The sequence below is a fragment of the Lissotriton helveticus genome, chromosome 3_1 (assembly GCF_964261635.1).
Source record: "Lissotriton helveticus chromosome 3_1, aLisHel1.1, whole genome shotgun sequence".
NCBI lineage: Eukaryota > Metazoa > Chordata > Amphibia > Caudata > Salamandridae > Lissotriton > Lissotriton helveticus.
In genome coordinates this window covers 544,868,094-544,885,003 of record NC_136061.1, presented here as the reverse complement: position 1 = coordinate 544,885,003, position 16,910 = coordinate 544,868,094, and the positions used below count along the sequence as shown (strand labels likewise).

At 41.3% G+C, this 16,910-nt stretch overlaps 1 protein-coding gene across 2 annotated transcripts in view; it reads left to right on the top strand.

The window, feature by feature from the left end:
- The window catches only part of HSPD1 (heat shock protein family D (Hsp60) member 1), a 171,373-nt gene that overhangs the window by 71,836 nt on the left and 82,627 nt on the right, over nucleotides 1-16,910 (top strand). For both annotated transcript variants that reach the window (XR_013608662.1, XM_078680438.1), the window contains exons 6-7: nucleotides 6,164-6,257; nucleotides 15,634-15,802. Coding sequence is in view for 1 of the 2 variants with exons in the window: in XM_078680438.1 (XP_078536564.1) it covers nucleotides 6,164-6,257; nucleotides 15,634-15,802 (263 nt within the window). In the remaining variant the exon portion in view is untranslated. The remainder of the gene's footprint in view (nucleotides 1-6,163; nucleotides 6,258-15,633; nucleotides 15,803-16,910) is intronic.

Sequence of the window (16,910 nt, the reverse complement as noted above, 5' to 3'; positions counted from 1 at the left end):
GTTTGGCCCATTTACACATACTACAGAACCCGCATTTGTGGAAACCTAGACCACGTTGTGTCAACCAATCAACATTCCTCATATCACGGGGAACAGTGGGACTCAACTTATTCCGTAATGTGTTTCCTCTTCTGAAGGAAATCTGTGGTCGTTCTGTGATGCAGTTGGTCAGAGCTTTCTCGGATTTTAATATATGCCAGTGTTTGGTTAAACTTTTTCGTAGATCAGAATGGAGTGAATTGAAATCCGTCACCATTCTGATATGTTCTCTATCATCAGAATTTCGTTGTTGTCTAGTGATTAGAGTGTCTGTTCTCTTCACTTTCTTGATTCTTTGCTCAGCTTTTGAAATAGGATTTTTTGCATAGCCCCTGGTTTGAAATCTTTCTTTCATGTTGGTGATACATCTCCCGAATTCACCATCCTCACTACAGTTTCTTCTTGCCCTAATAAATTCACCAAATGGTATGGCGTTAATCTGGTGTAGGGGGTGAGAGCTAGAGGCATGCAGAATTGCATTGCATGCCGTTGACTTCCTGAACAGTCTACTGTGCAAGCAATTAGATGAGATATAGAACTCAATATCTAGGAATTCTATATTCGTCTTGCTCCACTTCATTGTGAAGCTAATTTTCCACAAGTTGTCGTTTAAATATTGAAAGAAACTCTGTAGTTGCTCCTCTGAGCCTGACCAAATAAGGATGCAATCATCAATATATCGACCCCAAAATATTATGGAGTCGATATACTGGCTGCCCTTATCGCCCCAGATGAGATCTGCCTCTAGTGCACCCATGAACAGGTTTGCAAACGAGGGTGATATTTTTGAGCCCATGGCCACACCTTGTTTTTGCCGGTACCAGTGTCTTTCACACATGAAATAGTTATTTTTGAGAATTAGTTCTATCATTGTTGCTAGCATTTCAGTGTGTTTCCATAGAGTGGCAGGTCTATTGCCAATAAATTTATTAATAGCCTTGATGCCTAAGTCTATGTCAATACTGGTATAAAGGGATACCACATCCATTGTTACTAGAAAAAAGTCTTCTTGCCATTCCATGTCTGCTAGAGTGCTAAGAATATGCTTAGAGTCCTGAATATAGGAGGGTAAATTTTTGACTATTGGGCCAAGAAAAAGGTCCGCATATTCTGCTATTCTTTCTGTAGGGCCACCTATGCCAGAGACAATTGGCCTCCCCGGTGGAAAAGGTAGGTTCTTGTGGATCTTAGGCAAGGTGTATAACCATGGGTATGTTGGTCTGAATATTTTTAAGTACAAGTATTCTTCCTCGTTCAATAACCCTGATTGTTTCCAATTTAACAAATGGGAGTTAATTTCTATTGTTAGTGGACCAATGGGGTTGTATGTGAGGCGTTCATAGCACAGTTCATCTTGTAATTGTTGACTCATTTCTAATTGATAGTCTATGCGATCCATTACCACTACATTCCCTCCCTTATCCGCCTCTCGTATAGTGATGGTATTGTCATTCATGAGTATATTGAGTGCTGCTCTTTCCCCACTGGTGAGATTATCCTTATATTTGAACATTCTGCTCTTGCGTAGACGGTTCAAGTTGTCAAGATCCTCTGATACACGTCTATAGAAGTTGTCTATAGCATTGCCTCCAGGTAGTGTGGGAATCCATTTTGATTTGGACTTGAGCCCACTGACAATACTATAATCAGATTCTATATTTAATTCTGCTAGAAGTGTATCCATGTCAAGAGGAGAATCTTCCATATCGGTCAATGATAACAGAAGGTGAGTTGCATGCACATCATTTATTGATAAGGATTCAGTGGTACTCGTAACAGGTGTATTAATAGTAATCCCTCTATCCCTTTTCTCCAAACCAAAGAAATGCTTTTTCAGTTTTAGGTTCCTCACAAATTTAAACAAATCAATTTTTAATTTACATACATCACCAATTGCATATGGGTTGAAGCTTAGACCTTTACTAAGGAGGGAAACCATGTCTGGAGTGAGATGTAGTTTGGAAAGATTAATCACCTGTACTTCTCTAGTTTCGGCACCATCTAATTCCTGTTGGCCCCTGATCTTAACTTCCTTCTGTAGTTCTCTGTGTTGTCGTCCCCTGCCCCTCCTGGTTTTGGATCTGACTGGTTTCTTGCTGTAGGGAATTTGTTGCCCTTCCTGATCCGTAAAACCTCTTGAAAAAAAGGTGGCATTCCTTGTCTATCCTGATTATCTGATTCTCCCCCTACAGTGTTAACAGAGTTGAGAGAAGTGTTGCTGGATGACAGGGAGGCAGGTTCTGAACCTTGTGTTCTCTTGCTAGCATTCTTAGAACTATTAGGGATCAGGGAATCATATTTTTTATCAAAAGTAAAGATTCGACCGTGGGTATAGTCCAACTCGTCCCTTCTTAACTGCCTGGCTTTTCTATTTTTGATATCGGATTGATGTTTTAATAGAATTTCATCCAGGATAGTGTAATTTTTTACAGTGGATTCAGGTCTGTTGAGATCCTTAATTTCTTGTTCTATAGTGGCTATCTCTGCCTGTAATTTCGTAGCCTTACGTTCCGCGCTCACAATAAGTATTTCCATTAGAGTAATAGAGTTGTTAGAGAGAGATTCTTCCCATTTGACCATGAGGTCGGCATCTAGGTCATCATAGGTGGGAAAAATTTGGCCTCTCAGACCTCTGGGGACACGTTTAAGCCTCAAATATTGTTTTAGTGTGGCCCCATCCCGAATTAAGACTAAGACGCATTGAAGCGACCTGGATTATGCGTTTGAAATCTGTAGAGTTGGGATTGAATTACGACCAAGAAATGCAATACTTTTTGGGTGATTAAACATAGACAATAGAACGTGACATTTTATGTATAAAAATCAGTAAGACTGCAGAACTGTTTATGTGGAAATCTTTGTAATAACACTATCTTTCCCAATGCTGGCTTATGTCTCCCATACAGACAAGTATACTTAGGAATTATATAAACATTGATTTTGACGATGTACTTGTTGTATTATAATAGGTAGTCACAGTATGAATGGGTCATCCACTCATATAGGTTATGCCTCTCAATCACGGTGCACACTGGATTATGGCACGCAATAGTAGAATTGAACGTCACACTGCACCCGGGGGCATAAAACAAACCGGAATTCCCTATGAATATTGATATACATAGCATATTTGAGCTCCATAAACAATTATGTGGTATTTTCGTGTTCGCATATCGACATCTAAACAATTGCATGGAGCAAGATATATATCATATTTTGCAGCAATATTTCTTCTCTTTAGACTGATCAAATTGTGAATGTGCATCTGATCAGCATAGTTACTTATATACAATGTGAGGGATTAGACACTAGATACATTATCCTCTCCAATATGGCGGCTACAGTTACTTTCCGAATGCGCTCAAGTGAAGGGAACGCCTCACGTTGAGACGCGCATATACGCAGGCCTGTATTCAGTCACGTGTGCTAACACGGAACCGGGCTCGGAAGAGGTGCACTCGCCTGTAACGTTAGAAGAAGCCGCACACGGGTAAGCTAGATGCCGAACGGACATTGGAACCAACGTAGGAGTGTAATTTATAACTGTTATTTCGCAAGATACGAGCGAATGTCTAAATCCAGCTTTTATCCCCTCTTTTTTTTGTTAAGCATTTACTTACAGACTAATTGGAACCGCACTGGGTTTCCGTTTTTACTAAAAACAATCGGTAAGATCAGTCAATAGCTACATATATGCAATCCCACGTATGCATAACTGACTATATCGAGTTATTGACGAGAGCAATTTTCTCTTTTAACAGCATTTGATGTTAATAACGGCATGACCGAATTTCTGGTTTATACATATCGAGTGATTTCCGAGCCTACTCTATACTCGTTTGACAAATAAATATTTGTAAGTAAAATTGGGTTACTTTTCCTTTGGTAATGCATGACTATCTTTGCAAATAACCGAATTTGAAACCAACAAGGGTGTCACGGCAAGAAGAATAGTTAGGGAATTCAATCGCATGTTTTCCTTTTTTAATTAAAGGACTCCAGCAGGTTAGCCCTTTGACATATAATTTTCGCACAGACATAGTCTCACCTAGTTTCTCCATATGTATATTCTTTGATACTGATCGTAGTGACACAATTTACCCTTACTGTGTCACAGACATAAAGACTTCCGCCGCTGTTGGACGCACTTGATTCAGTGCCCATACTGGAAGGCCCGGCTGGGTCGGAATTATCACCAGCTAAGCGGTGAGCAGACAGAATTAGTTTTCTAAGAGACAGTCTCATTGTGGTGACGTCTTGCCCTAAGTTACTTTAGTGCGGTTAGTGATGAGAATTTTCCGATTTTTCCTCCCTCTCTATAATTTTACAGACCTTCTGATGTCGATACGGCCATCTAGGTATGCCTTCTCTTTGACACATGTTTGCACCATATCACAAGTTTGGCATGCAGTATGTAAGAGCCGCACACGGTCAGGACACTTCCACTGCGCTACAGGGTCTTGTCAATATTGTGTCATGGGAGATCGCCGAGCACTTTGATTGAGTTACCTGTTCCACTCACATAAACCCATCACAATCACTATCACGTATACTCACGTCTATATATAATATCGATTATAGACACCCTATTCGACACGGATGTGTTGTGGTGGCACTAGTGAAATGAGTTGAACAATTCACTGTATATCCACAGCTGGAGGCAGCATCTACTGTATATTTACTTTGGTCAGACAGCATGGTCTGGCATGAAAAATCTAACTGTTCAAAGAATATGCTAGATGCTACTTATTTGTTTATTTCAGCCCTGAGGAATCGCGAAGGCGATGAAACACGTGTCGGCTGGCTGTAATCTTCATTAAAGAATCCAAGATTTACTCATCTTGTGGAACTTTGGTTACTTCTGTCAATTTGGTGTTCTTGAATGTGTTGTTATATTGTCATTGTACAACCGTAATTACTTACCAAAGTGCTTTGGCAAACCTCTTACTTGTTTGTTTAAAGGGTGCTGGTTCATACAGTGGTCTGTCTGGGAGGTATTTTAATGTGTAATGACTGTAGTTGATCTCTTACTGTTTGTTGATGCACTTTGCAGTGTAGTGACAACCATGTGAGACACGTATGTTTTTGGAAGGATGTACTATTACCTACGAGTAGTGTTTTGGTAAAGTGCATATTGAGCATAGGTTCCTCATGCCATGTTGGTGTCTGTGTAATCACACTTGTCAAGGAGTGGGTGAAAAAAAGACAGTTGATTGTACATGAACTCCTGTCTATCTTGCTTGGAGGGTATTTTTTGTCTCCAGGTGTATGGTAAGTAGCGACTACAGTTCTGGTGTGTCCTGCTCTCGATGTCATGGTTGAATGATTTGAATTCCTGGTTGGTGGGTTCCTTAATCTGTTTGGGTGACCTACCTTTTAGCCAACTTCCTGAATGTCACTGGGTTGTGTCTGCGCCAGGAAAGGGGTGGTTATGCAGGGGATTTCCATATTTAAATTCTACTGGGGGATTGGCTTAGTGGGCTTAACTTCTTTACAATTTTAACTGTCGCAATCTAAAAAGATCCACCATCTATGACTGGTCATGACTCCATTCCATAACGAAGATGTGGAGCCCATTATCTGGGTCAATACTGTAATGCCCTGGTGTCTGGCTCACCCAATTGATTTCCCTCAAGTACCACCACCTCCACCCCTTTCCTCCCCTTCGTCCGCTGTTTCTTGTTCCACTGTAATCATAATGTGTGCTGCTCATACCTTTTCAGGGAAAGTTTTGTCTGGGTCCCTTGCTGGACAAACCGAACAAAGCTTTTAGTGCCTCAAGTCATTACATTTCAAGATCCTAATCCAGTCTGAGAATATTTGAAGCTTGTGAAGCTAAAGCAAATACTAAATCTGGAGAAATGTTGGACTGGTGAGATTGAGCAGAAAAAGCAATAAAAGAAGTCAGTCCAGGTGAAAAATATACACCATAGATCTGAACATCCTAATGAAATGGGTGTGTTTGTTACATGAGGTTAATTTGATGGGATTTACAGTATCATTACAAGTTTAGGTTCATGGGTAGATTGATATGTGGTGGCAGAACAGTGTTGAAGCACATCCGTGCTGCATTGTGGGGAGGCTGCACTGCTGCTTGTCACAGGTTACGTCTTTATTGTTATAGGATGGCAAAACTCTTCATGATGAGTTGGAAATAATTGAAGGTATGAAGTTTGACCGGGGCTACATCTCACCGTACTTCATCAACACAACAAAAGGTGAGAAAATTATCTAAATCTCTAGCTGATCTTTATTAATGGCTCACCAATTTAAATGACACAAAATAAAATGTTGGTGGAGACCAAAGGTGGCGTTTTCTCTTCCATACCCTAGGTCTGCCATTACCCTGTGTATCATTGAACTACCTACCTTGTTAATGCATGCACCAGTGCAAACAATTAATGAAATTCTCCTTTTTAGCATGAGGTGCTTTGAAAAAGGCTGTAGAATGTGGTGGCTAGAACTTACGTTTGTTCAAAAGCATTCTGCGAACCTATTTGTACATGGCAGAGCATCTTGTTTTGTAATATTTCAATTTTTTTTTTTTTTACACTTCACATGATGTACATCTTGCAATATTATTTTCAAGCATGACCATATTGAGGAGACAAAAACCATCATAGCTTGTTATTATGGCACTACCAATAATATTTGGGGAGTTCCAGGAACAGACATTTGAGCCAAGCAGGCTTGCAGATTTAAGGGTTTTACGCACTTGCCTCCACATAAGCTGTAATTTCCACAGAATGGAAATGCTTGGAGCCTCGGGCAGAAACCTTGCTGGTAAGGGCAGTGTAATTTATCGGGGTGTTGTCTTCATGGTAGTGCATTCAGTACTGCCGGCACCTGCTAGACCGCACTGTCGCCACTCATTCCTGTTCAGTAGTCCCTCCATACAATGCACATAAGCAGAAGAATGTTTACTCATTGCTTACACTGCTCCTGGGCAAGTGCGAAAAAAAATGCCTACTTGAGTTGTTGCTTCACAACTGTTCTACTTGGAAGCAATAAACAAGTTCTATAAAGATTCAGCTTTACTTTCTCCAGTCCAGGACTTTATTCACACCATGCCGCTCCATTATTTAATGCTGTTCAGTCTTAGACTACGTATCTGTTCTTTGTGCTTTTTTTTTTGTTGCTATCTTTATTGCAGCATTTCTTGCTTTGCTTAAGCTTCCATTCAAGAAGCAGGCTACTATTGCATGTGACACTGATTCCTCTCTCTGCATTAATTTGGCTATTTTTCACCCTCCGCCATTGGGGTACATGTTGTGCTTCTTGCGCATTCAAAACTACAATTATGCTACAGTCACAGTAGATCTTACAACTTATTCTACACAAAGTAGAGGCAAGCTATGGGTCTGCATCCTTAAAGACAATATACAAATGAAATATATTGTATATCCTCAGTGAAGCAGGTTTAAATCCATGGAGGATGGTCAGTGGAGATACAGTTCCCTCACAAGTGCACCAGTCCCACAAATGTCTTTCACGTCTGTTAAAGTTGTTTTCATGGCGAAGGGATCCCTAAATACCCCTTTCGCGGCTCGACTAGCCGTGCTGCACATTATATTTGCAGATCGCGTGCTGAATTTATCAACTATACGGTCCCCAGTGAACTTCTGCCCGACAGGGGCTACACGGTGTTTGCCGGGGTTCAGTGTTTTTTTTATTTTTTTTTATTTTTTTATACTAGGACTGACAGTGAATAGCCAGAAATGGGGCCCACTCACAAGTTTCTGAGTTGACCGTCTTTATTGTTATTCCTTTTCCTGCAACAAGTTTGGAGCTAGTCCTTTTGATACAGTTCAGGGGCTACATTTAGTTATGTTAAACAAACAACTCAGATGCTGAGTAAGTTCACTTTGAATTGAAGAACCTATTATCTATACACCTTTGTGGACGACCTAAGAATTCACCTTAACATTAAGAAAGGTTGTTCATCGAAATTCTAATCATGGCTACCTGATGAAGACTGATAGCCGAAACGAGCGTAAGATCGACTTATCTGTCGATCCATGAAATTATTGTTCATTGTTTTTGTTTTGTAAAAATGTTCTGTCTGTATGAATTTCTGAATTTGTGATTATTTGAATTTTTTTAGTCTAATTGAACAAATATAAATATTAGACATCCTCTATAAAGACAATATTTTTTTATACAACAAAATTATTAATAAGAATAAAAATATAACTGACTACTCTTTTTGAACTCCGTTCTCTAAATTCTTGTTTGATAATTGATTGTCACAGAATATCTAAAGTGTTGGTATTATGTGTTATTATGTCCAGGTCCATTTGTAATTGTTCTTACTAAATATATTTTCACAACTCCTGTGCCAAACAACCAGTTTTTACAAAAATATGAAGCTTATTACTGTTTCCATCTGCCGTCACATTTAATGTCCTCGAGATAAACTCCCAAGGTTTTTAACTAGTCCCCTGTCAGACCAGAGTTACAGTATTGGTTCAAGGACAATCAGTTAAGCATTGTTCAGGCTTTGTAGAATTGAATGCATCTAAATCGATATAACTCAGTAACAACAGTATACTTTTGTCAGATTTGATGGTGAATAAACTCTTGAAAGCTTGACTGTCACGTGTCGTGCAGAAGTATGAAACTGTACACCCTGACATTTAATACATTAATGGCACGTAGGCTTTATACAAAGAGGGCTTGAGAAGATCCTTGAGGAACCTCATACTAATCTGACCTCTCAGATTGAAAACCATCCAAGGCCACACAGCATTCTAATTTTTGCAAGAAATGGAGGGAACCCGTTCCCTGGCTTGCCTTGATGTTCTTTTGCGTCTCCCTCATTAACACCTTTCAATGTTATTAGGAACGACAGTTTCCATTTCCCTACTGGTGCAGAAATCTGACTGTAAGAACACAAAACGGCAGCTAAATCCAAATTGTCTTTTTTACTATGTAGGTGCGCCACACATGCCTCTATATTTAATAGAAATGTGATCGTAATCCGGTAATTTGTTTGACGGGTTTCCTTGACCCACTGTTTTAATCTGAGCACCTTACGTGATGGAGACGTGACTACGTTGGTCAGTACAAGTACAAATGTCCTAGTCCGTTCTTTTAGTACAGTGCTTGGGCAATCACCTCACGGACCCCCTTCCTGCTACCGCAGTAAAAGACTTTACCCCTTTGCTTCTCCCTCTCTGGACCAAAATTATCAACAGCTCTCTCCAACAAGGAAGCATACCTGACTCCCTCAAAGTTGGACAAGTCACACCTCTACTAAAGAAACCTACAGCCGACCCCTCTGATCTCAACAATTACCATCCCATTACCAATATTCCCACTCTCGCCAAACTGCTGGAAAAATGCGCACAACTACAACTGACTAAACACATTGAACAATTTGATCTCCTCAACCCTCACCAGTCAGGCTTCCGAGCAGGACACAGTACAGAAACTGCTATGACTCACATAATTGACGCACTTCAAATGCTAGACCAAAACGACACCTGCCTCCTCATCCTTCTTGATATCTCTTCAGCATTCGACACCGTTAAACATGAGAATTTACTAGAACTACTAAACACAAGAATGGGTTTATCTGGAACTGTTCTCAAGTGGTTCACTTCCTTTCTTCACAACAGGTCGCAGAAATTCAAGAGCAACAACCTGATGTCCTCGCCAATACCTGTAACGCTAGGCGTCCCCCAAGGATCCTCTCTATCCCCAACTCTGTTCAACCTAGTCATGGAACCTCTCACCACCTTGCTACAAGCATCCAATGTACACTTTCACATGTACGCCGACGACACCCAACTTTATCTCAAATTACAATCCCCCAAAGACATCTTGCTCCTGAACTCAACGATCAGAGGCACCCAATCCTGGCTTGCAGATAATCATCTCAAACTCAATGCCCTGAAAACAGAGTTCCTTCTGATCTCACCTCCAGCGAAGATCTCCACCACCCAAATCTGGCTTAAACACCTAACCGCACTCAATGTCCAACCCACTATCGTGGACTCAGCAAAATCTTTAGGCATAACACTCGACACCAATCTCAACATGCAGCAACATATCAGCAAGGCAACAAAGGGAGCGAACTTCCAGATCAACACTCTGAGGAAACTTAAACCCTTCCTCCCAGCCAAAGACTTCCAAACCGCAGTACAAGCACTAGTCATCCCTCGAATAGAATACGGCAGCACCGCCCTCTGCGGACTCCCCCTAACTACAACCGCACCCCTAAGAGCTTCTCTAAACACTGCAGCGAGACTCATCACTGGGTCAAAAAAGCACTCCCATATTACCCCTGACTTGAAATCCCTGAACTGGCTGCCTTTTGAAGCCAGAATACATCTGAAAATCGCCTGCATGACACACAAGGCGTTACACCTAAACTCACCCGGCTACCTCGCTCAGAAGCTGACAATCTCTGGCGGAGCTAGAAACACTAGAGGCACAAACCATCTTCTGCTGAAAACGTTTGGTTTCTAGAATAGTGGTAGTTTGTACTAGGTTAAAGGCGCCACTGGGAGATGTGCACTTTTCTTATATATAAGTAATTGAGCAATGATTGTTAACGGTGCTAAAAGGAGAAGAGAACCACTTTCCCTCTTCTAGTTAGGCGATGCCACAAAGGTTTGTTACTCCCTAGCACACGTTTAGTATTGTAAATGGTTGTTAAATACAAGTGTTTTCACAATTCAATTCATACAACATCAAAATAAATTTCTAAATCCTTTTGTTCAGGGTTTTGTTGTTGTTTATTGAAGGAGACGTCACAGCCGACACGTGTTTCGTCGTTCTGGGGAATGTAACCCCCGACTTTTTCAAGGCTGTTTAAAGAAAATGGTAATGTTGTAGCACATTACTGTAGAATACGACATTTGTTCAAGTTTCATAAACAACATTAAATACTTGTTAGGATAAGGCGGTGGTGCAAATCCATTTACTTCTTTATAAGCATGCTAATATTCAATCTAGAGGATTGCCACATTTCGTGCCTGCTTATTGGTATTGTTAAGGATTTGTGGACAGTATGGTGTATCTTAACATCATCTAAAGTATGAGCCCATTGGGAGGAATGGAGAGACCGGTGAGGGTGTAATTATCATTTATTTTGGGGGTGACATGCAAAATCTTATCGCTGTGATTTATCGTGGGTTCATGCTTATTTAAGAACCATGCTCTTTGATACCTATTCTCCGTTGTTGAAGTTCGTTCTGTGAGAGGGAATATTGAAGCAAAGTATAAGTCTGAAGTCGTCCTGGTTAGGACCACTTATTTACACAAAGGTAATATTTTTATAAATTGATAACTCTACTTACGTAGATTGAGGTGATACTTCCAACCCTCAATGGGGTTCTGGTGTTGATGTCGTTGTTCCTATTATTCAAGCTTCATTGATGTGAACTTCAAATAATGGTTCACTCTCTGCAAGCTGTAATTAATGTCAAACGTTACTTGGTTGCACTTATTAGACATTTCTGTATACACAGAATCTCTATGTCTGTAAGTAGACTAAACTGCCTAGCCTTCCATGCGTTTTTATTGGGTCTTTTGTATATAAAAAAGCTCTGTTTATATAAACGATTATATATTGTATATTAAATAACTATCAAGCCTCATAGCTCCCCTGTATCGTGCTCTTAATGATGCTCTAACGTTATATGGCGGGGTGGGAGGCTTTACTGCTGTGGGAAGTGTTCACCCGTTTATTGCGCCAACTGTGCCTATTAAAGAATGATATTGATTTGTCTAATTATTATATAGTGCTCCCCTCCTATCTGTCCCCGTATTGGTCGCTAGTTCTGAAGGCTTTATTCCTGTTGGAATTGCTCCCCGTTTCTTGCCCCCACTGTGCCTATTAGAGAGTGATATTGAAACGCCCGATTATTTTGAAGTGCTCCCCTCATGTCCGTCCCCCCGTATCTTAAACATGTACGTTACTACCCCCTCCGTTCCGCATAGACGCGTGTGTATCTATACTCCTTCGGTTGTTAACCGACCTCTGCATTCTCGCGTCTTACCTCTTAGTCGTTTTCTTCGCGGGATTAAGATTCGTCCCTTCTGCTTCGTGTAAGAGGCAGCGTTGGTTTCAAAAGACTGGCGCCATATATTTACAGAGGAAGTGTAGCCCGGTTGCTAACCGGCGTCACTTCCTGTTGGCCTCGCACACTAGCCTAATTTTGATTGCAAATCCGGCCGCCATTTTAGACTGTCTGTTTAGCGGTGCATAACGACACCTGTTTGTGAATTAGTCCGTTATTATCGCGTTATTGATATATTTTACCTCTGTATTAAGAACGGTTACGTTTTATAGTTACTGGATGCACCTATTCAGGCAAATCCCGTTATATATATGTGTATCCCAACTCACTATTCGAGCTCTATTAATTAGTTATTATATTTTATTTTATTCTCATTGGGAAGCTAATTATCCCAACTTAATCGGGTGTAAAAGTCGTTTTATATTATTTTTAGGTTGCTTCAGTTTATATTCGGCTCATTTTTGATATACCCCGTGATACATATGTGAGGGCTTCAAATTGTTGGTGGTTGTGGACCCATCCTCCAGTGTTTCCCATCGTGCTTGTGTGCTGTGATTATCACACTTACTCATTGTGTTTTGTGTTGGGCCAGTCACTAATGATATCGAATTCTCCATCTCGCATGGGCTCAGAACAATTGTTGTGCCATTAAGTGGCCTTTTATTATGTTCAGTGATACAGATATACCATCAATATATGTTCTATTACTTAAACACAGAATTTTCTTAACAGAAATGCAATATTTTTCATTAGTACTAATTCATCCACACTTCATATATTCCTTATTCCATGCAACTTCCTTCCTCAGTGGTTCTTTAGTTTTCGCTGGTATTATGTATGGTTATGTTATGTTCATGTACCTAAAAAATAATGTAGCTCCTGGTCAATGTTAAGACCCAGTTCTATACTTTTCAGAGTCATTATCCAGATGGCCTCTCTTCTTCGCAGGGCTAATTCCCTATTACCCCCTCTTGGATGGATGGGTACATGTTCTATCCCAAAGTACTGGAATGAGTGACTCGATGTTTGTGCAGGGCATATTGACATGTGGGCTGCCACTGGGTAGCGCATATCACCTTGTTTAACCGCCCTGATATGTTCGTTTATTCTGTCTCTTAACATTCTTTTAGTGCTCCCTACATATCTTTTGCCGCATTTGCAGTCTAGGGCATAAACCACAAATTTGCTGCAACAATTGATAGTCGTCAGTATTCGGTATTCTTCATTGAGTGGTCCTTTGAATCCCTTTATCTTTTTGTAGGCCCATTTACATGCTGCGCACATTCCACAGCCATAGAACCCTGGGTCTGTCAGCCAGCAGTTTTTGGTTCTCTTTCCCGGGTAACTTGGGCTCAGTATGTTCCTCAGTGTTGTGCCTTTTCTATATGTTAGTGTTGGCCTTTCTGTTATGTGTTTCTTTAAAATCGTATCTTTGCTAAGTAGGTGCCAGTGTTTGTTTAGACTTCTACGTAAAACATGAGCCCAGTTATTGTAACATGTCACCATTCTCACGGTTTCTTGTTTATTTACCTGTTTGGGCTTTTCTGTTAGTGTGTCTGTTCTGGATAGTTTGTTTATTCTACTTTCAGCTTTTTGTAGTACCTTCCGACTATACCCTCTGTTCCTGAATCTTTTGATTGTTCCTTGTTTTTGTGTTTCAAATTCTGCGTCTGTGCTGCAATTGCGGCGGGTTCTGACTAATTCCCCGTAAGGGATTGCCTTTTTTTGGTGTTCCGGGTGGGCACTGGTTGCATGTAGCAGGGAATTGCAGGCTGTGCTTTTTCTAAATAGTCTGCTTTGTATCGTATTGTTCTCAATAAAGAATTCCACATCCAAGAATGGTAATTTTACTTTGCTGAATTCCATTGTGAATCTGATATTTTGATCATTGGTATTAAGATATGTGTGGAATCCCTGTAATTTGTCTGATGTGCCTGTCCAAATCATGAAACAGTCATCGATATATCTTCCCCAATATAATATGTCCTTATTCCATTCTGAAGCTGGTGGGCCCCAGATTCTCGTCTCCTCAAACCTTCCCATCACTAGGTTGGCATACGAGGGCGAAAATCTGGAGCCCATCGCCACTCCTTGCTTCTGTCTGTACCACTGTTCCTTAAAAAGGAATATGTTGTTGTCCAAAATGGTCTCAATCATTTCTAAAATCATCTCGGTATGTGCCCATGCACTAGCTGGTCTTTTGCTGAGCATGTGTTTTACAGCTGTCAGTCCCGTGTCTCTTTTAATGCACGTGTATAAAGAGACCACGTCTAATGTGACCATTGTCATGTTTTCATCCCACGGCAGGTCTGCCATGGTCCCCAGGATATGTTTCGTGTCCCTGATATAAGATGGAAGGTTTTGTACTAATGGCTTTAGGAACACGTCCACATATTCTGAGAGCCTCTCAGTTGGCCCCCCGATGCCAGATATGATTGGTCTACCCGGAGGGAAAATATGGGGCTTGTGTACCTTGGGTACTGTGTATATGCTTATAAAGAAGTAAATGGATTTGCACCACCGCCTTATCCTAACAAGTATTTAATGTTGTTTATGAAACTTGAACAAATGTCGTATTCTACAGTAATGTGCTACAACATTACCATTTTCTTTAAACAGCCTTGAAAAAGTCGGGGGTTACATTCCCCAGAACGACGAAACACGTGTCGGCTGTGACGTCTCCTTCAATAAACAACGACAAAACCCTGAACAAAAGGATTTAGAAATTTATTTTGATGTTGTATGAATTGAATTGTGAAAACACTTGTATTTAACAACCATTTACAATACTAAACGTGTGCTAGGGAGTAACAAACATCTTCTGCTGAAACCTCGAAGATTCCGGAAGGAAAAAACATATAAGCGCTCCTTCTCAGGAATGGCGCCTAGGATCTGGAACTCACTCCCTCCCGAAACCAGGCTTATCTCTTCCACTACACTCTTTAAAAATGAAGTAAAAGCTATCCTCATGGCTAAATACACTTGAACTATTATCTCGAACTCTGTGAATACTCTGCACAGAGCTGTACTACATGTTTGACCCCTGTGCTTATTTGTATTATTTGTCTTATTACTCACATGATTGGCTCTGCAGCCACCTATTTGTACTGTTTGATCTATTGATTTATCTGTCTGACTATGCTCCCTCATGTACCCCTTCTATGTAAAGCGCTCTGATATCTGCAAAGATCTTGTCCGCGCTATATAAAACTTTCAAAATAAAAATAAATAAATATATACGAACTGCAGAATGTTTTTTTTTTTGTGGGCCTCATTCTACTAGCTTTTGCTGTTTAAAAAAAAAAACTGAAGCTGCTTACCCAATGAAAAAAAGATCTCTGGTCTGCTTGACATATATGTCCACGCACCACCTGTGCTATCCATGAATAGCGATTTTTCAACTGCCAGTCAACTACTATATATTGAGTACCTTCAGGCTTTCAGCACCTTTTTAGTGCTTTCACCTCACAAAAACAATGGTGACTTGTATCATATTTCTAAACTTTGTAAGCACTTTTAAAGAATAAAATGTGTAAACCGTCTCTTTAATGTAACCTCTTCTTAGGTCAAAAATGTGAGTTCCAGGATGCCTTTGTTTTGCTCAGCGAAAAGAAGATTTCCAGTGTCCAGTCTATTGTTCCTGCCCTCGAAATAGCTAATTCTCATCGTAAGCCTCTGGTCATTATTGCTGAAGATGTTGATGGTGAAGCACTCAGCACTCTGGTGTTGAATCGGTAAGTTCTTGAAGTGTTTTTTTGTTGTAATTTTTTGACGCCTTAATTTAAATGTTATTGTTTAGCACATGTAAAAGTCACAAATGCAGTTATATGTGGCCAGAGGCAGATGCACATTATTGTGCAACTCCTATTTTATATATTAGCCAAGGAGTAGATTTTCATTCTTGCAGGTCCATGCATTTAACAGCTAAACTGGTTGGGTGAAAGGTTTGTCCCATCATTTTTTTTTTAGGTCTCGCCTAGACGAAAGCAAAAGCGAAGCTTTTGCTGTCTAGGGAGACAACTTATGTTGCCGCTTTCTGGGGAATGAAGGGGAATGTGGACAGCAGACTGTTTCGAATTTCTTCTGCTGGAGATTAGACCTCGTGAGCGCGCCTTGACTGTATCTAATGCGTGTGTGTTTTGTTTTTTAACGTGGGCCGGGCGCTTGCTTTAGTCAGTTTCACTTTGAAAGTGCAGGCGTCAATGGGTCTGTTTGTTCATGTGGAGTGCCTTTTGACCTCGTGAGCGTGCTTTGCCTGCATCTAATGTGCACACGCACGTACACATACAGAGACATTCCCCCCGCCCTGCCGCATACACAGAAGCGGCCCCGGCCGCCGCATACATACAGAGACATCTCCCCCCCCCCCCCTCCCCCGCCCCCGCCGCAGCTCTCCCCCCCCCCTCCCCCGCCGCAGCTCTCCCCCCTCTCCCCCCGCCGCAGCTCTCCCCCCCCACCTGACAACACTCACCGGCACCGGGCTCTGCTGGCGGGGGCTACACGAGAGCTCCCGCTCCTCGGGGCTCTTTCCGCAGCACTTCTCTTTGCTCCCGGTGTGACTCCTCGGCTCTGAAGCTCTTCTCCGGGGCCGCGGGACAAAAGCTACTCCTCTGCGCAGGCGGCTCCGGGGCACTCCGCAGCTCACGGGAGCCGCGGGAAGACTTTTCCTCTCCTTTCTCGGGTGCTCGAGGAGGCGGGACTTCCGGCCGGGCCGCGATGCAATTGGCTGTCCGGCCGGGCGTTTTCTTCATTTGTCTCTTCCTTTTTAATTTGCTTCTCTTCCCGTGTTAAACGCATTGTTTTGCTTGATTTCTCCGCCTTATTTAATTCTTTTTCCCTCCT